The sequence below is a fragment of the Erithacus rubecula genome (genome assembly GCF_903797595.1).
Source record: "Erithacus rubecula genome assembly, chromosome: 4".
NCBI classification, from domain to species: Eukaryota; Metazoa; Chordata; class Aves; order Passeriformes; family Muscicapidae; genus Erithacus; species Erithacus rubecula.
The window spans coordinates 54076944-54092810 of NC_136686.1; the positions used below are offsets into that span (position 1 = coordinate 54076944).

The following is a 15867-nucleotide window of genomic DNA, read 5'->3' on the forward strand; positions in this document are numbered from 1 at the left end:
AATGTTCTGAATAGCAGATGTTATTTGAGCCATCTTTGCATCTTTCTGGTCCTCTGCAATTACCAGGTTCAGTAGTGTGTGATTTTGACTGCCTTGAGATTGGAGTATGCTGTCAGGACAGTGGAGTTGTTTGATGCTTTTATGGTGCTAAGTAGCACTGATGGGTATAATCAGCAGAGCTGATATTCTAAGAACAGAAACTCCTTAGACTTTCACCAAAGCCAGAGATTTACAGAGGGAAGGTGGGATCTGTTCTTCACTTTTGTTCCTTTGACATCATCCCCTCCCCTCCCTCCCGATTTTTCAGGAATCTGTTTTTCAGATTTGTAACTCTGGTGCCACAAGATGAAAAAAATTTACATGTAAACCAAAATTATTTACGTTTTGCTTTTTTGCTCTTGTCTGTGAAGAGATTTGTTGGAAAATCAAAACACTCATGCAACTGTCAGAGAGGGAACACAAAATTAGGAGAGCTTATAAGTGGTTTCAAGGTTAATAGAAGCTGCATAATATGTGCTGAAGTATATAATCCAGAGAAATGCTTTCAGTGATACAGATTTGGAAGTACTTTAAAATCTATTAGCTATCTGTACAGTTGGACAGCTTTATTATATAAAAAATGCCTAATAAGACAATTATTTCAGTTGCTGCTCTCAGCATACATCTGAATAAGTATGCACTATGTACAACTATTTCCAAAAAGGTTATTTAGAGCTCTGTCATTTAAATTTTGACCTAAATGTAGTTTCTAAGGTTTATAGCATATCTTTGAGCATTAACAAAATAAGTTACCATTCAAGTGCAATCTTTATAGATGTAACAAGCTTTCTTTCATATTTTGGTCTATGGATTGGTGGCAGAGCCAGTTGAAAAATAAGTAAAAGCAATTTTGGGAAAGAAAGATGAAAGAATGTGCTTCCTTTCCTTTATTGTTCCATGTCTGTTCTGTATTCCTTTTTCCTTGGATAAATGTATAGGTTAACCATATTGAGATCCCTAGCAGATTTTGTATCTGTTAGGAAGATTAAATAACTGTTACTGTGCAGTACTAGATATAGTCTTACATGTGCATATGTACAGTATATATATCACACATCTCAGCAACCTGCTGTTGAATCTTTATAACAGCTTATGTGACTGCTGCACTTCCCTATTGTATCTTGAATAAAGTAAATACAATTATTATAAGCTGAAATTTATTTTTAAGTTGAAACATCCAAATGCAGCCAGATTCCTAAAGGACATCAGTGTAAATTTTGAAGGCTGTGTTTCTTTTGAATCATTCTAAAAAAATCAGGGAAGATAAAATCACTAAATAAGTATAAATCATGTCAAATGCTAAAACCCCTTGAGTGAGTAGTCCACAAATTGTCAATACATGTAAATATATGTAAAAACTCTTTTAACTAAATCAATTAAATATGATGGGAAAAAATAATAAAATAAATAAAAAAATAATAGAAGTATATTAATGGCTAATGAATTGCAGTCATTACTGTGAAGAGGTCAGTAAAACTTTTCACTCATTTTACTCCTCTCCACTACCACTGTACCACTGCAAAATAGTGTGGAAAATGAAATGTAGAATAAACCCCAGTAACAATGGTATTTCTGTCTGTATTTTACGTGTTGAATGTCTCAATATCTTGGTATCACTCTCTTTGCATATGAGAGAAACAAGTATATTATTATTCTTATTATAGAAGAGATTATTTACCTAAGACTGTGTTATAACAATATTGAATCTTTTATACTGTGTATGTATACAGAGAGCACTTGCATGTACATAAATGCAAAATGTGCATTTGAAGTTTCACTTTTTTAAGATGAAGTAACAACAGAACAATGTTGAAATCAGTAATGAAAATGAGACCAAAGTCTTCAATTTGACAGGAGTTAAGAAGTCTGAGATGATGTTTGGGAACTGTAAGAGAAAAGAGAATAAGGTTGGAGGAAATTATTTCACAGTCTGAGGACAAGAGGCCTTTAATTCTGAAAAGCAGTAGTTTTGAAGTTGATAAGAGGAAAATGTTTCACAGTACATAAACATAACATCTAGAATTGTCTTCTTAAGAGATGATAAACTTTAAAAGCTTAGTGAGATTTAAAATCTTAAGAATTCATTTAAATGCCCTTCTTTCATAAGCCAGCTACTTGAGAATAACAAATAGCCTCTGTAGTCTGTGCACTAGATTAAGTTGTACATTCTTTGAAAGAGCTTGTGCTATTCACTGTCAAGTATCCAAGTATCTGGGCTAGGCCTCGTAGAAGGGGCAGTTTAATTACTCTGAAATCAATGTTGCTGGATTTTTGCTTCATGCAAAAATATTGTTATGTACAAAATACATAATTTTCTGAGAAATCCTAAACATTTGAAATACTGTTTTGGGTAGTTTGTAAGTGGGTATGGATTGAGCTTTGACTAAAGACAAAAGAAAATTGAAAATATTCAGAAAATTTCTAGTTATGCTGCAACCAAGTGTTTATTTAGCAACTCATCTAACTGTATCATATTAGGCATAGAAATAATAATTCAGGTGATGTTTGAAGATTCTAATATGCAAAATCTTGTGTTCATGCAGAAAACTGTTTTGTACCAATCTCTGAAATCATTGCTGTAGAAGAAAGGGAATTTAACAAGAAACAACGTAACATTGGCAGATGGCAAAAAATGGCAAAGCTACATGCTTTCACAGGTAAGGCAAGCAACAGTTTCTGGATGCTTGTGCTTGTTCTGTTGAGGTAGTTTAGGGCAGACTCAAAAGGAATAGTCAATAGTCGGAGTTTATTTGTTTGTTTGTTTGTTTTTTTAAACAGAAATGTGTTCTAAAAAGTCCACCCCTCAAAAAATCCAATTAAAAACCAAAACAAAACATCAACAAAAACAACAGCCCCCCCCCCAAAAAAACCACCAAAAAAAAACCCCTCAAAAAAACCCAAAAATCCAAAAGCCCACCAAAATCCCAAACTGAAATAAACCCAAGCCAAATTCCAAAAAAAAGCAGCTTTCTACTTCTTGACTAGAAAATTGAGAGAGGCTGAAAGAATAAATCCTAAATGTTTGGGATTTTTTAATTACCTCTAATCATCAGGATGTATGCATGATAGTTTCTTCGTATTATTGACTGCATTCTTAAAACAAAGTGCCAGAAATAAGTGTCTGGTAGAGTGGTGACTTCTGTGCTGAACAGATGTCACACCAAAATTTTATGTTGTGGAGTATTTTCCTCAGCTTTAGTCTTCCAGTAAGAGTGATTGGAGCTACTATATGTGAAGTGTAAGATCTTAATGCACAAGAAAACAAAATCTTTTTTTCTCTAATTTCAGCTTTATAGAATGAAATTCACCCTGTTGATTACCTGAGACTCGATATCAGTGTGGCTTATCTTCTTAAGCTTGTGTGTTTTTATGCAGATATTGCAGACTTTCACACAGATAATACACAAACTCATTGAGCTTCTGACAAGTATGTCCATAAGTTGATGAGAAATGGCTTCTTTAAAAAGAAGTCTTTGTTTAGGTGTCTGCTTGTACAGAGTGTTTTCATATATGTTTTCGTTTGGACTCTTTACAAATGTGCTGGTCATACTCTGAATACTTCTGTCATTGATAGAAGTGTGTAGTGGAGGTTAATTACAGGTCAGTGCTGTGGAGATCTTTCTGCAATGCATTTTTCATTTCACATATCCATCTCATTATAGTTTTGTTGTTTTGTTTTGTTTTTAATTTAAATAGTGTATTATGTGAAGAGAGCTCGAAATCACCGCTGGCGGTGCAGTGATGTGACGTTTTGGTGTGTTGATGAGCACTTATGTAATCAGTGGACACAGGCACTGAAGGAATTACTTGAAATGCAGAGTAAGTTTGAATAAACTATGAATATTTGCAGCATCATTTTGTAAGCTTCTACATCAATCAGTGTTATTTTGATATATCTGCTTTTTTGAACTCTTAAGAGCAGCTTATGCTCAAAAATTGAAGAAGCCAAGAGTTGAACTGTTTCTTTGCCACTCCTTTATCTTACATATTCACTAAGATGTACTGAGTGCTTTAATCAGTCAGGACTGTTGGTGCCATATAATTTTTCCCAGATGTAAATTGTTTTCACAAAATAGAGGCACGTTGGAAGCTTAGCAAAGGCTTTAAATGACTGTAGCTTTGGAAGAAGTAATGGGCAGATGTAAGCACAGGGATTTAAGGTACTCTAGAGATTTGAGGTCAAGGACTGTAGCAATTGGAAGATTTATGGGTGTGTTTCACCTTTCCAGATTCTGTCATCAACAAAATGTGTCTTATGTAGTAAGAGTTTCCATTAATCATTTCTGTGACTCTTTGAAATCTACTTCATGGGAGATTAAAAGTAATTTTGAAGGAGTTATTCCTGAAAGAGATACCTTGATAGATGTCAGGAAGCAGCAGGAGCAGAGTAGCTCTATGACAGAAAGGAGGTGGAGGGTGACCATAGCAGAGGCAGTTGCTGGCCCTTGCTGACCAGGGTCCCACTGTGTCTGAGAAGGGTGTGCAGAGCAGGGATGGGGATAGAAACAGGTCCAGTTTACTGTCCAGAGGAGGCTGCAGCTGGAGACAGGACTAGGGTTGAGCTCCCTGCAGTGCAGGACTGAGGCCCATCTGAAATACAGAGCTGGAGCAGAAATTGGATACAAGTACACCTGCAGTGAGACTTGAGCAAATACTAAAGGCTTACAGAATGAAAATGAGTATTTAAGAAAAACTGTTCTGAACAGGCAGTAGAAGCATTCTTCAAGTTTTTGTTTTGTATACATTAAAAAAGATACATCTGTCTTTTTCAAAAAATAGGGTTTGTGCACCCATTCAGTACACTTGTTAGAACTGTGGCCTGAGCAGTCAGTTCCATCTGAATGCAATTGTTCATTTTATTGGTAACAAATTCCTTCAGGAAAGGGAATATGTTCTCAGATGGGGTGAACAGTGCTTTGAATGTACAGATTTAATTTAAACTACTCAGTCTGTCTAGCTTGGGTGGATTTGTTGTAAAAATGTGCTGATGTAATAAGTCTGATATTTTTTCCTTTTAAACCAATAATCTAGAATGCCATTTGAGGAAGCACAAATGCTAAGATTTTTGTCTGTTCCATAAAAAAGGAGGATTTCTAGGTGCAGCAAGTATTACTGTTCTGTATCTCTGTTAATACAGAGGTGTGATAATTGTTTTCATTGATGCTACTAATGTAAATCCGTAACTGTTTGGACAAATTTGAGACAGCAATATCAAAGGTGTTTCTGGAGGTGGGGAGGGGTAACACTTGAGGGCAGCTAACACTGTAGGGCAAGCACTTGCTGTGCAGCATGTAGTTTTATGATGCATTCTTAGTGTGACTTGATCTCAGAAAGGAAATGGATTTTAACCATGTTATTAAAGAAAGAAGAAAGTTTAAATAAATTTATCTAAAAGTATTTTTATGTATGCTTCACTTAAAAGTGGCTTTGCTATTGCTGCCCTTTTTGTCTTGCATGCAATAGTCATGTAATTAGAGTAAATTGTGTAGTGGGAAGGTGCTGCAAGAATGGCAAGTAAGAATGTGAGACAGTGAGTCAGAAGAAATGATCCTGAATTTCACCTGCTCTTTTATTATTAATTTGTTCAATACTGTTGGTATCAGTATGATAAAGAGAGCAGATGAAGCAGGCTTTTATAGCTCTTTGTTAATGAGTTACAAGTCTTTTATGCTGTGTTTGCTTTGATGTTAATAGGTTTGGGTCTGTATGGCTTGATGAATTTTTGGTTTGTGTGCAAAATTAGTATACTGTGGTTTTCCTTAATGCAGAGTCTAGACCAAAGCAGCTGCTTGTGTATATTAATCCCTATGGAGGAAAAAGACAAGGGAAGAGGATTTATGAACAGAAAGTTGCTCCACTCTTCAATCTGGCTTCTATAACCACTGATGTTGTTAGTGAGTAATGAATACTTAAATTTCTTAGTAACACAGTATGAACTCTTTAAAACATTCCTGAGTAGCTAAAGTTCTTTCTGTTAGTTACCTTTTCTTACTAAGGAAATGAAACAAAATTATAGAGAATGTTTTCTAATTAAAGCATAGATAGCCAGATAAATGGAAACCTTCCATCAGCTTCTTGTTTACTAAAATAAAACTTCTGGTGTTCCTGAGCTATTTGAGCTCTTAATAAAAAATGCCACCTTTCTTTTTTTCAGTTTCATTGTTAAAACTAATTGATCATTTGCACAATTTTTACTGAAATATTTTTTCCATATATACTGTGTATGTCTCCTTGAATTCTTTCCCTGGCAAAAATTTTTTGAGACACATCTTATGGACAGGCTGTTCTGTAGGCATGTTGGTAATAGAGTCGTGGTTATTAATGAATTGATTTTTATAATTCTTTATTATATACAGCTTTATAGTAATATTTTTAATAATAAATTTTAATGTGTTTATTTCTTCATAGTAACTGAGCATGCCAACCATGCTAAGGACAACTTATTTGAAGTTAATATTTATAAATATGATGGGTAAGTAACTTTACATGCCTTTTTCTTATTATTTTTGAGCTGGTATATTATGTTATTGGTCTGTTCTTGTCTCTAATTTAAAATTGTAGCATTCATTACTAATACATTTATTGTAACAGCTGGAAGTCCTGGGGCATGTTCCTTTTTGTAGATCCTAATTTAGGAGTATAAAAAGAAAACTAAACTGTTTCAGTAAACTTGTTCAACACAATATATTCAAGCATGTTATAGCTCAAAAGCTACCCAGAAATGTTTTGTGGTCTTGACATACATGAGTTCAGAACACTGTTCCAGTAGCATTCAGCCTGTGTGTAAAAAAACATGGACTGTTCAGAAATGTTTCAGGTAGTTCTTCTTGCTGTATATGACTGTTCAATAGTGGTTGCATTTTTGGCTTTATTTGCATTTCTTCTGTCATGAAAAATTTGGCTTTAAAAGAAGACCTGACTGAATGGTAATCTTGCATTCCAGTATTAAGTCTGCTGTAGAAGCAGAGTGTTTTAATAAAAATAATAGTAATTTCAGTTTCCAGTTCATGACATGAAACAAGTTACAAGTCTGGAAAACATGAAAATGTATGCAGATAAACTCTCATAACTACAGTCTTTTAAAATTGTATCTTGTGCCTATTGACAGGTATGTTTAAACTGGTAAGTTGCAAAAATAAAGCACATTCAGTCTTTCCAGAGTACTTTTGCTGTAGTACTTTGCTATATCTGTGTTGAGTAAGGGCATGATGTTGGGAAATGGTGTTAGTAAGAAATGACATTCATAGGTGGAGTTCCCAGACTTTACCTGCTTTAAAATGACTTGCCTTCAAATAAGCAGTTTTGTCTATGCTGTAATTTTTCTTAATTTTTCAGAAGTTCAAGGAAGGGAAAGATTGATCTAGAAAAACCTAATTAGTTGTTATTTTTCCTTTTCATTTGATTTGTGATTTGAAATAAGTGTGCTGATGGTTGGTGAAATTTCAATACAGAGCAGAAAGAGAGGCAAATGAATCTATGTGCATTCCTAGGAAATTGGTTTTTACAGCAAATAGTAGTGACCAATTATGGTGGGTTTTGGCAGATTCAAAGTCTCGTATTGTAGAAGCTTTTTTTCTTTGTTTTTTTTTTTTGTTTTGTTATGTTTTTTTGGGGAGGGGCTTGTTTTGTTTTGTTTTTTGGGGGTTTTGTTTTGTTTTGTTTTTTGTTTGTTTTCTCTCTCTTAACATGCCAAGAACAATAGGCCAGGAAATGCATCTTTTTAGAATCTTATGATTCTTCTATTCTTGGACTGGGCTTGAATGGCAGTTTGCTTGGGATCTGCAGCCTGTCTTTCTAAGCCTGACTTTAGTCCCTCACGTTCAACACTTTTTTTCTGTGGTCAACAGTGATGTTAGGAAGGATTTCCTGAATTGAAACTACTTTTTAAATAGCAGATTATGTCATCTGAAAAAATTAAAAAATGGTTGAACCACAGAAATGTGTGTTGCTTCAGGTTTGGGTTTCCTCACATACAGTAAAAGGTTCTTTGGATTTCTGTATCTAATTGATGTTCAGTTGTTCCCATAGACTGGTTCTGATGTGTGGCTTTCTCTTCAATCAGTGATGAATTTCTTCATTTCATCTCCAGATTTCCTCTTTGGCAAAGCCATGGAATACATGGAATTTTGCAAGTAGATACAGGCTTCTTAATGATAACTGCTTTACTTCTTTTCAAGTGTTTTACTTTAGACAGCTAATTTAAATATCTTACATGTGTTTCCTGTTTGTTCTTCCTATTTTGCCTTATAGGAATTTTTATGGTGAATGTAGTCACCTAATAATAGCTCAGTGATAGAAAAGCTTTTCTTTAAGCACAGTTACTTAAAATACCCATTTGGTTACAATATAGCAGGGTTTTGTACATCCCTATGCAGAAAAATTGGAACATGCTGTAATAACATGTGGATAATAGCCATGTTTGGAATAAGTGGCATGTATCTCTGCTTTCTTATGCATATGTCTGTTGCACAAGCCTTTGCAAAATTGTTTCTGGTTGGGTTTTTTTTTTCCTACTTTTTGAGTTAGTTCACAGAATGGTTGAGATTAGAAGGGGCTTGAGTTCTTTACAAACTCATTTGACTTTTGGATTAGCTTCTGAAACCTCTAGCAGATGTTGCTTGCTGTTATCATCTATATAAAAAGTGAAATGCTTGCCCTCCAGCCCAAAATAAAGCCCAAGAGTAAAAATCACTCTAAGATGTTTCTTTCAGATGTTCTTCACCAGGGGCCTTCACATGTGCAGCATATGTCTGACTTGTGTATTGATCTTCTGTTTGCTGTGAATTTGGTTCTGATATGCTGATATTGCATATGTGAAGTTCTTTATCATATTTACCTTTGATAGATATAGACATTCATGTAACTGTCCCCTCTGAATCTGAATATAGTGTTTGCAATAGAAGATGATCAGAGGACTGGAACACCTCTTCTATGAAGAGAGGTTGGGAGAGCTGAACTTGTTCAGCCTAAAGAAGGGAAGACTCCAGGGAGACTTCAGAGCATCTTTCAATACCTCAAGGGGACTTTAAAGGAGGCTGGAGAGGGACATTTTGCAAGAGCATGTAACAATAGGACAAGGAGAAATAGTTTTAAACTGAAAGAGAGGAGGTTTACATTAGGTTTAAGGAAGAAATTCTTTGCTGTGAGAGTGGACAGTCTCTGGAACAGACTGTAGAGAGATCATGGATACCCCATCCGTGGAGGTGTTAAAGGCCAGGCTGGATGGAGCTGTGAGCAAACTAGAACTGAGACAACACTGACCTTCAACTGACATGGAAATTACTTTTTCTTTAGCCCATTTTTTTGAGTTTGCAGAGAAAGATAAGACTAAAATTGAGGAATAGTGTTGTTAAACTATTGGAAAAGGAAAAAAATCACATAAATTGAAAACAAATTTTATTAGTTTTATTCCTTCTCTCTCAGTCTCCTAGGTCTTAACTTAGAATTGGAGACTAAGTTTTTAAGACTGTCCTCACCATTCATGGAAGAAAATGACTGGTTTTTTTCTAACTTTCCATCTCTGAAAGTGTAATGATAATTAAGTTTAAATATCTATACCTAAAAATTAGATTAATTTGTATTGTGAAATGAGTGCTCATTCTGCAGTGCCTGTTGCTGGTGTGAAAGTGTATTAGTTTGAATTGGAAATTATTGCTGTAGATAACACATTCCTAGATTTCTGTGCTAGGAACCACATATGTAACTCATGTGCTCCTTTAAAGTGTATGTGAATTAGTTTTTTTTAGGCAAAGAATGTTTATGCTTTTACAATGCAGAGTGCTTTTGATTGTTGTTCATGAAATTTATGCTGCTGTAAAAGAGCCTTTTTACTTCCTACTATTTATTTGACTGTGGTATCTCTGCTGAGCTTTAGCATATTCAGGATTTGTGCAGCTGCTGTACCACATCTGACCTTAATTAAATTTGTGAAACAAAGTTTTGCATCTGGTACCATTTGAACTCTGTCCCATTTTGAATGGTTGTATAGATGTACATGACTTCTGTTTGATGGGATCTGAGCCTGTTCAAAAGAAGTTGCATCCACTTCTCTGGATTTTGACTTGCATCTAGTGTATATTCCTGTTAAATACTTAAAGTATACTTCTGCCTGAAGTGGCAAATATTAACTTTTCCTTTTTTATTAAAGGTGCCCTGTTGCCATTTTGTGTACTTTGAAAGCTGTATGTACAGTCCTGTTCAGTGTTTTATTTGTATAGTGAATTTCCACTACTATTTGTCTGTCTGCACACAGCAGTAGAGGATAAAGATTTTTGCAGTTTGCATTCCAACAGTTTTTCCTAATGTTACAGATATGTCTAGGTGCATTTGCAATTTTGTAACTTGAATTTTTTTCTGCTTTTCTTTAATTGCCTAGCTGACTGTGGGCTCCTATATCCTGTAAAAATGGAGAAAGAATAGAACAACTATTTTTGGTGTGCCCAGTGCATGCCCTAAGTAGAACACTTGCTGTGTTGTTTATTGCCTGTTAGTGTGCATTCTAATTTGTGTTTCCTGGCAGTGTTGTTTGTGTTGGTGGGGACGGCATGTTCAGTGAAGTGATGCATGGTCTCATTGGAAGAATGCAGAAGGACTCTGGCATAGACCAAAATAACCCCAAAGCATCGTTAGTCCAGTGCAATATCAGGATTGGCATAATTCCTGCTGGTAAGAAAGGGTTAACTTTCAGTTTAATTTATTCATTCATTCTTTGATTATTTTCTTATTCATAACTTCTTGAATTTTGGCCTAAGTGTCAGATCTGAGCAATGATACTCTGTCCAGGCACCTAACTAAAGCTGTTTGTATCCATATAAAATTATTGATCACATGCAATTTTATTTAGGAAGAATATTTTGTAAAGGAAATAAAACCTTAATGTATAACATCAGAATTTAATTCTTATTTCGTTTTTTTGGCTTACTGTGTGTTAATATGAGATAAGATGTTGACAGTAATACCCTTCTAAACACATTAAGTAGTGAAATTTACTAAACAGAAATTTACCAAATAAATATTTTTTCTAGTTCCAAATCCTCCACTAATTTAATTAGAATTATAATGAGAGCTTTCTACTGGTCTGGCAAACTCCAAATAAATGTTAACATTCCTGCACTCTCTTCCATTTGTTCTCACAGCCCAAGTACAGGGCATCTACAGCTGAGAAACAGTTGTTGTTTTCCAGACCAAGTTGCAGTTTCTGCCCCTTGTTAAAGGTGCTACACATTCACAGTTCACAATGTCAGCCACCTTTTCAGTCCTGACTGCTGTCATTTGAGAGAACTCATTCTTCAAATTGAGGTCTTTCTTTATATTGTTATTATTATTGACCATAAAGGCATTCTTTGAATCAGTGTTGCTGTTTTCAATGTGGTATCCCAGCTGTTGCCTCATTTTACCCATTTGGTCATTGAAGATTCCTTCAAAAACAGGTTAACAAGTTTGCTTTCTTTTGCAGGACTGAATTAACTGTTGTAACTCTTTAACAGAATCAGTAATTTTGAGGTCTCTGTAGGAATACAAATGCACAGTCCAGTAGCCTTTCTATGCTGTTCACTTTTCTTGTCTGATGCTTGAGCTTTGAATTAAAGAAATGGACATGAAATAAACATTGTGAGCTTCTGGTTAAAATTAAAATAAAGTCTTCTGAGAAAATTTAGCACAGGCTGTAAAAATATACCAAGTGAAGTACATTTGTACTCAAGCTATGGGTGACTAATTTTATACTCCTTACATTTTTGTGAAAAATGTATCCAGACCCAAACGATCTGAATTGTTGCTTGCAAGAAGCTTAACCTTTTCTGCTTGCAGTATAATAAATGTTGGGTATTTAAAGATTACAATGTGAATATCCCCTTATAGTTTTTTGCCCTCCTACATTTAGTATATTCTGATTTTAGTTGTTAAAACTTTGTATTAAAGCCAGTATGTGTAATAAATTTCACAAGAATAGTGAATGAAGTGTTCTTCTCCTTTTTTTTCTTGCTTGCTTGGGCAAATTTCTTGAACTCCAGGTTTTTGCTTATATGACTGGTTTCAGAAGATTTTGCTTACTGGTGATATGTGACCATAAAAAGATACAATTGAAAAACCAGAACCTCAATATTAAGAGCTGTTTCTTTGTACTCAGGAGAGATTAACTCTGCTCTTTCAATATTTTTAAAGGCATTTTTTCCAATTGCACCCAAAAAAGTATGATCTTCATTGATATTTTAATTTTATTAACATGTATCAAGTCACTTCTCTTACATATTTTAATGTTTTCTTTGTTGTGTTTTGTCCACTGTATCCTTTTGCTATATAAATGTGTACTGTATGTTCTATTTCTTGAATTGACAGGAGGTACAGCCTTGTAATCAGTGCTATAGTTCAAATATTTTCTCCAAATCATTACTCAAATCCCTCAAAAATTATTTATAATGATGTGTAAGGAAGCTGGCCTTTAAGTTCAATTAATTAAATGTTTGGAAATAGAGAGGGTAATGCATATCTTGATCTGTTTGTATATTGTACAGTATTTAAAATGATCCATTACTCTACATATGGGACAGTGCATATTTACTGAGTGAAGTAGTCAAATCACTGAACAAATCTTGACACATCTAGTAGTTACAGTGTTCTCAAACTGAATATGAAATAGCTAAACCCTACCTGAAGGCAGCAAGATTTGGGGTTTTGTTCTGGTTTGCATTTTTCCAGCCCATGGTGAAGCTGTTCTCTATTCATCTTTGCTTGATATAAGGGAGTTCTGGCCAGGTATTGAGCCCAACAGTCTTCTCTAATTTTATCACTAGTGCAAGAAGTCTGTTTCAAGACCTTTTTTTTTCTTTTCTTAAACTAAACCAATAGTCCTGAAATACAACAGGTCAAAAGTAGTAATGAAATACTAATCATACATCTAATAAAACTTCATTCACTGTGTTCTTTCTACTTTTTTATAACCAAACTTTTAAAAAATATTCTAAGAACTCATTAATAGATATTGAAAACAAAGACTACCTGTAGTTCAGCAATGAGGGTCTAAAGCTCTCTGTGTCTTCTGATACATAGAGATGGTTTAATCAGTGGTGACAGGAGCCTGGGGTAAGATGACAGTGGATCAGTGTTTGTGCCTTTTTTGTCACTTAGTTCCTGATACCACATTGTGTTAGGAGAAACGTGGCAGGTTGTGGTTTGTGGTTGTGATTAAACAATTTCTGTGTTCAAACAGACACTTAATTCAGCACATAGTCTTTGCACAGAGACTGACAATTTAATTGTACAAAGGTTTGAAATTACAAATTAAAGAGATTTAATGCTAAAGCACTCATCTGTATGACTGGGTTTCAGTGATAAGCTTCTTTTCGTAGCAGAATTCCATTGTGCAGGCTCTTTTTGGAATGTTGAATACTATTTGTAAATTATGATTCTAACTTTCTGGAGCAAGTCCCCACTTTGCTCCTTTTTTTTTCTTTCTTTTCTTTTCTTGGACAGTTGTGTCAGTTTCCTGACAGCCTCTTTCCTTAGTGTATCTTATGATTGAAAAATATCATTTATTCTTATGCATTATGGAACATTTCTATGAAACAGCTTGTGGTTTTATTGACATGGGTAAGACTTCTATTCCAATGGCAGTTTTAACTTCTGAATTTCTGTTAGTTGCAGCCATTCTTCAAATCTGCCAGTGGAAATTGACTGTTTGTCTTTGTAAATGGATTTGCAGTTAAGGGTACTGAGAGGCTGTAGTGCATCTCTGAGAACTTCTGCTTAGTTATTTCTTCCTCTCAGCCTTAAAAGCTAGTTATTTCTTACTAGCCTTAAAAGCACTTTCAGCCATGTGGTCTCACTGTATCCAGACTAGTAATATGTCTCCATAGAACTTAAAAGCAGAGAGTCATTTCTGATACTTGGACACTGAGGTTTCATCCAAATGTTTTAGTATTAAAATTGAACCCTCTGGAGTCAGCCAAAGTAATTTGCTGTTCTTATTACACTTGACATAGAAGGACAAAGCTGTCAACTGCTGTTCCTTTTTAGTTTAAAAGAACTTATTAGATTCAATACTCTTAATGATCTTAGCAGATAGGAAAAAGACCCCCACTTCACTCTGTGGTGTTATAGTGTGTTACACTGCATTCATTGCAAAAATCAAGTCTGCAGCCACCCGTGGGGGAAATCTAAGCACTTGGGAATATTCAGTAAAGTATAGACACAAAGTTAATAACTATAGTGATTTTAGGCTTCTAGTGTATCAAGATCACTCTGTGTTCTGATGGTCAGCTATGTAATGTTTCACTGTAGAAGTTAAGAATGCTAAAGACAACACAGGCTTCTTGTATGAATGTAATACAGAAAGAAGGTGGAGGATTCATTCACAAACTTAAAGAATAGATTCAAGTCAAGTTGTGAAGTGTGGCTGGACTCATATTGCTGTCAGAGTGTAAAAATTTTTTAAATAATGTGTTAAAGCATTGTATTAAAAGCTATATTTTTTGTTTAATTACTCCAAGTGATCTGTTCTCAGCCTTCTCAGCTACAATGCTTGTAATATTTAATGATCTTTGCCATTTAGTTAGCATCCCATTTCAAAGTTCATTATATCCACTTTGAAATCTGAAGTGTATGTTTTATGTTCCTCCTTCAGTATTTTAGATCCATTAAACTTCTTGAAATTACAGTCTTAGGGCTAAATACCACATTTAATGTAGTAGGCCTGCCACAGAGACAAGTAATACTACTTATTACTGTGATGTTAATTTCATCTCTAAAATCTGTCAGTATTAGATTAATCCATTTTTGTTGTCCTGTGTTACTGAACTTACACTGAAGTAATTATCTACCCAAAAATCCTACACTAAAGTCTTTCTGGACCATTTGTGTTTAAGCCAGTCTGTTGTTCTGCAGATGGTTTCTGTATGCAGAAAAGAAGATGCATAAAACTTTGAGTAGGTATATGAGTGTAAGGCTGTACCCTTCTCTCTCTGTAGTAGTAGCTTCTCCCTTACTTTTGAATGTGCCAGCTCCTCATTTAAAAATCACTTCTCAGAAAAGCAGTTCTGTAGATTTTTTTCAAAATATTACATGCTGTTTGATCCAAAAGCATGCAGTTACTCTGTCATTAGAGCTGCATCCCAGACATTTCATCTGTGTGATGGATGCATGAGTTATGGATTCACAAAAACTCTGCACAAATATGAAATCCCACTGAAGTTACTATTCTGTTTTCACTACAAATTCTGTTCTTATACTAATTTGATTTTCTGATCCTGCTTTTCATATTAGAATTGTACTGATGAAATTACCCAGACTTTGATGGGTTTGTGTGTCAATCTGTTCAGAGTGCTGTTTCAGCAGTTGTAGATTCCACATCTGATGATCTGGGACGCTTGTTTGGTTGAGTATTCAAAAGAATTCAAGCTCTTAGTTATCATGAACATTTTTGTGACCTTTAAACAAGTACTGTTAGGTTCATACTTGGTGTGGTGCTATGGCAAGTTACATTCTCTGCATGTGTGTGGAATTCCACATTAGTTACATCCATGTAAATAGATCACTGGTTTTGTTGCTCCATACTACCAGCTCCAAAAGGAAAAAAAAAACAACAGTGTTTTACTGTTGTTATGTTCCCCAGTCTCCTATTTTACAATCTCAGAATTAATTTCATACTTCAGTTTTAATTTTAGCTCTTTCTTTCTAGTTAATGAATAGAAATGAAAATAAGTTCTGATAATTGAATAAATAATAGAAATAAGTGTAATTGCCAAACAGGTGAATCAGCTTTTAATTGAATATAGATCATAAGGAGATGAGCCTCTGATGTTGAAATGTAACTTGCATGAATTCCCCTCTTCT

The 15867-nt window shown here is 34.7% G+C and overlaps 1 protein-coding gene across 4 annotated transcripts in view; it reads left to right on the forward strand.

The window, feature by feature from the left end:
- Positions 1 to 15867, forward strand: part of CERK (ceramide kinase) — a 40307-nt gene that overhangs the window by 6427 nt on the left and 18013 nt on the right. For all 4 annotated transcript variants that reach the window (XM_079303520.1, XM_079303521.1, XM_079303523.1 and 1 more), the window contains exons 2-6: positions 2583 to 2696; positions 3736 to 3858; positions 5808 to 5933; positions 6448 to 6511; positions 10559 to 10704. In XM_079303520.1, the coding sequence (XP_079159646.1) occupies positions 2583 to 2696; positions 3736 to 3858; positions 5808 to 5933; positions 6448 to 6511; positions 10559 to 10704 (573 nt within the window). The remainder of the gene's footprint in view (positions 1 to 2582; positions 2697 to 3735; positions 3859 to 5807; positions 5934 to 6447; positions 6512 to 10558; positions 10705 to 15867) is intronic.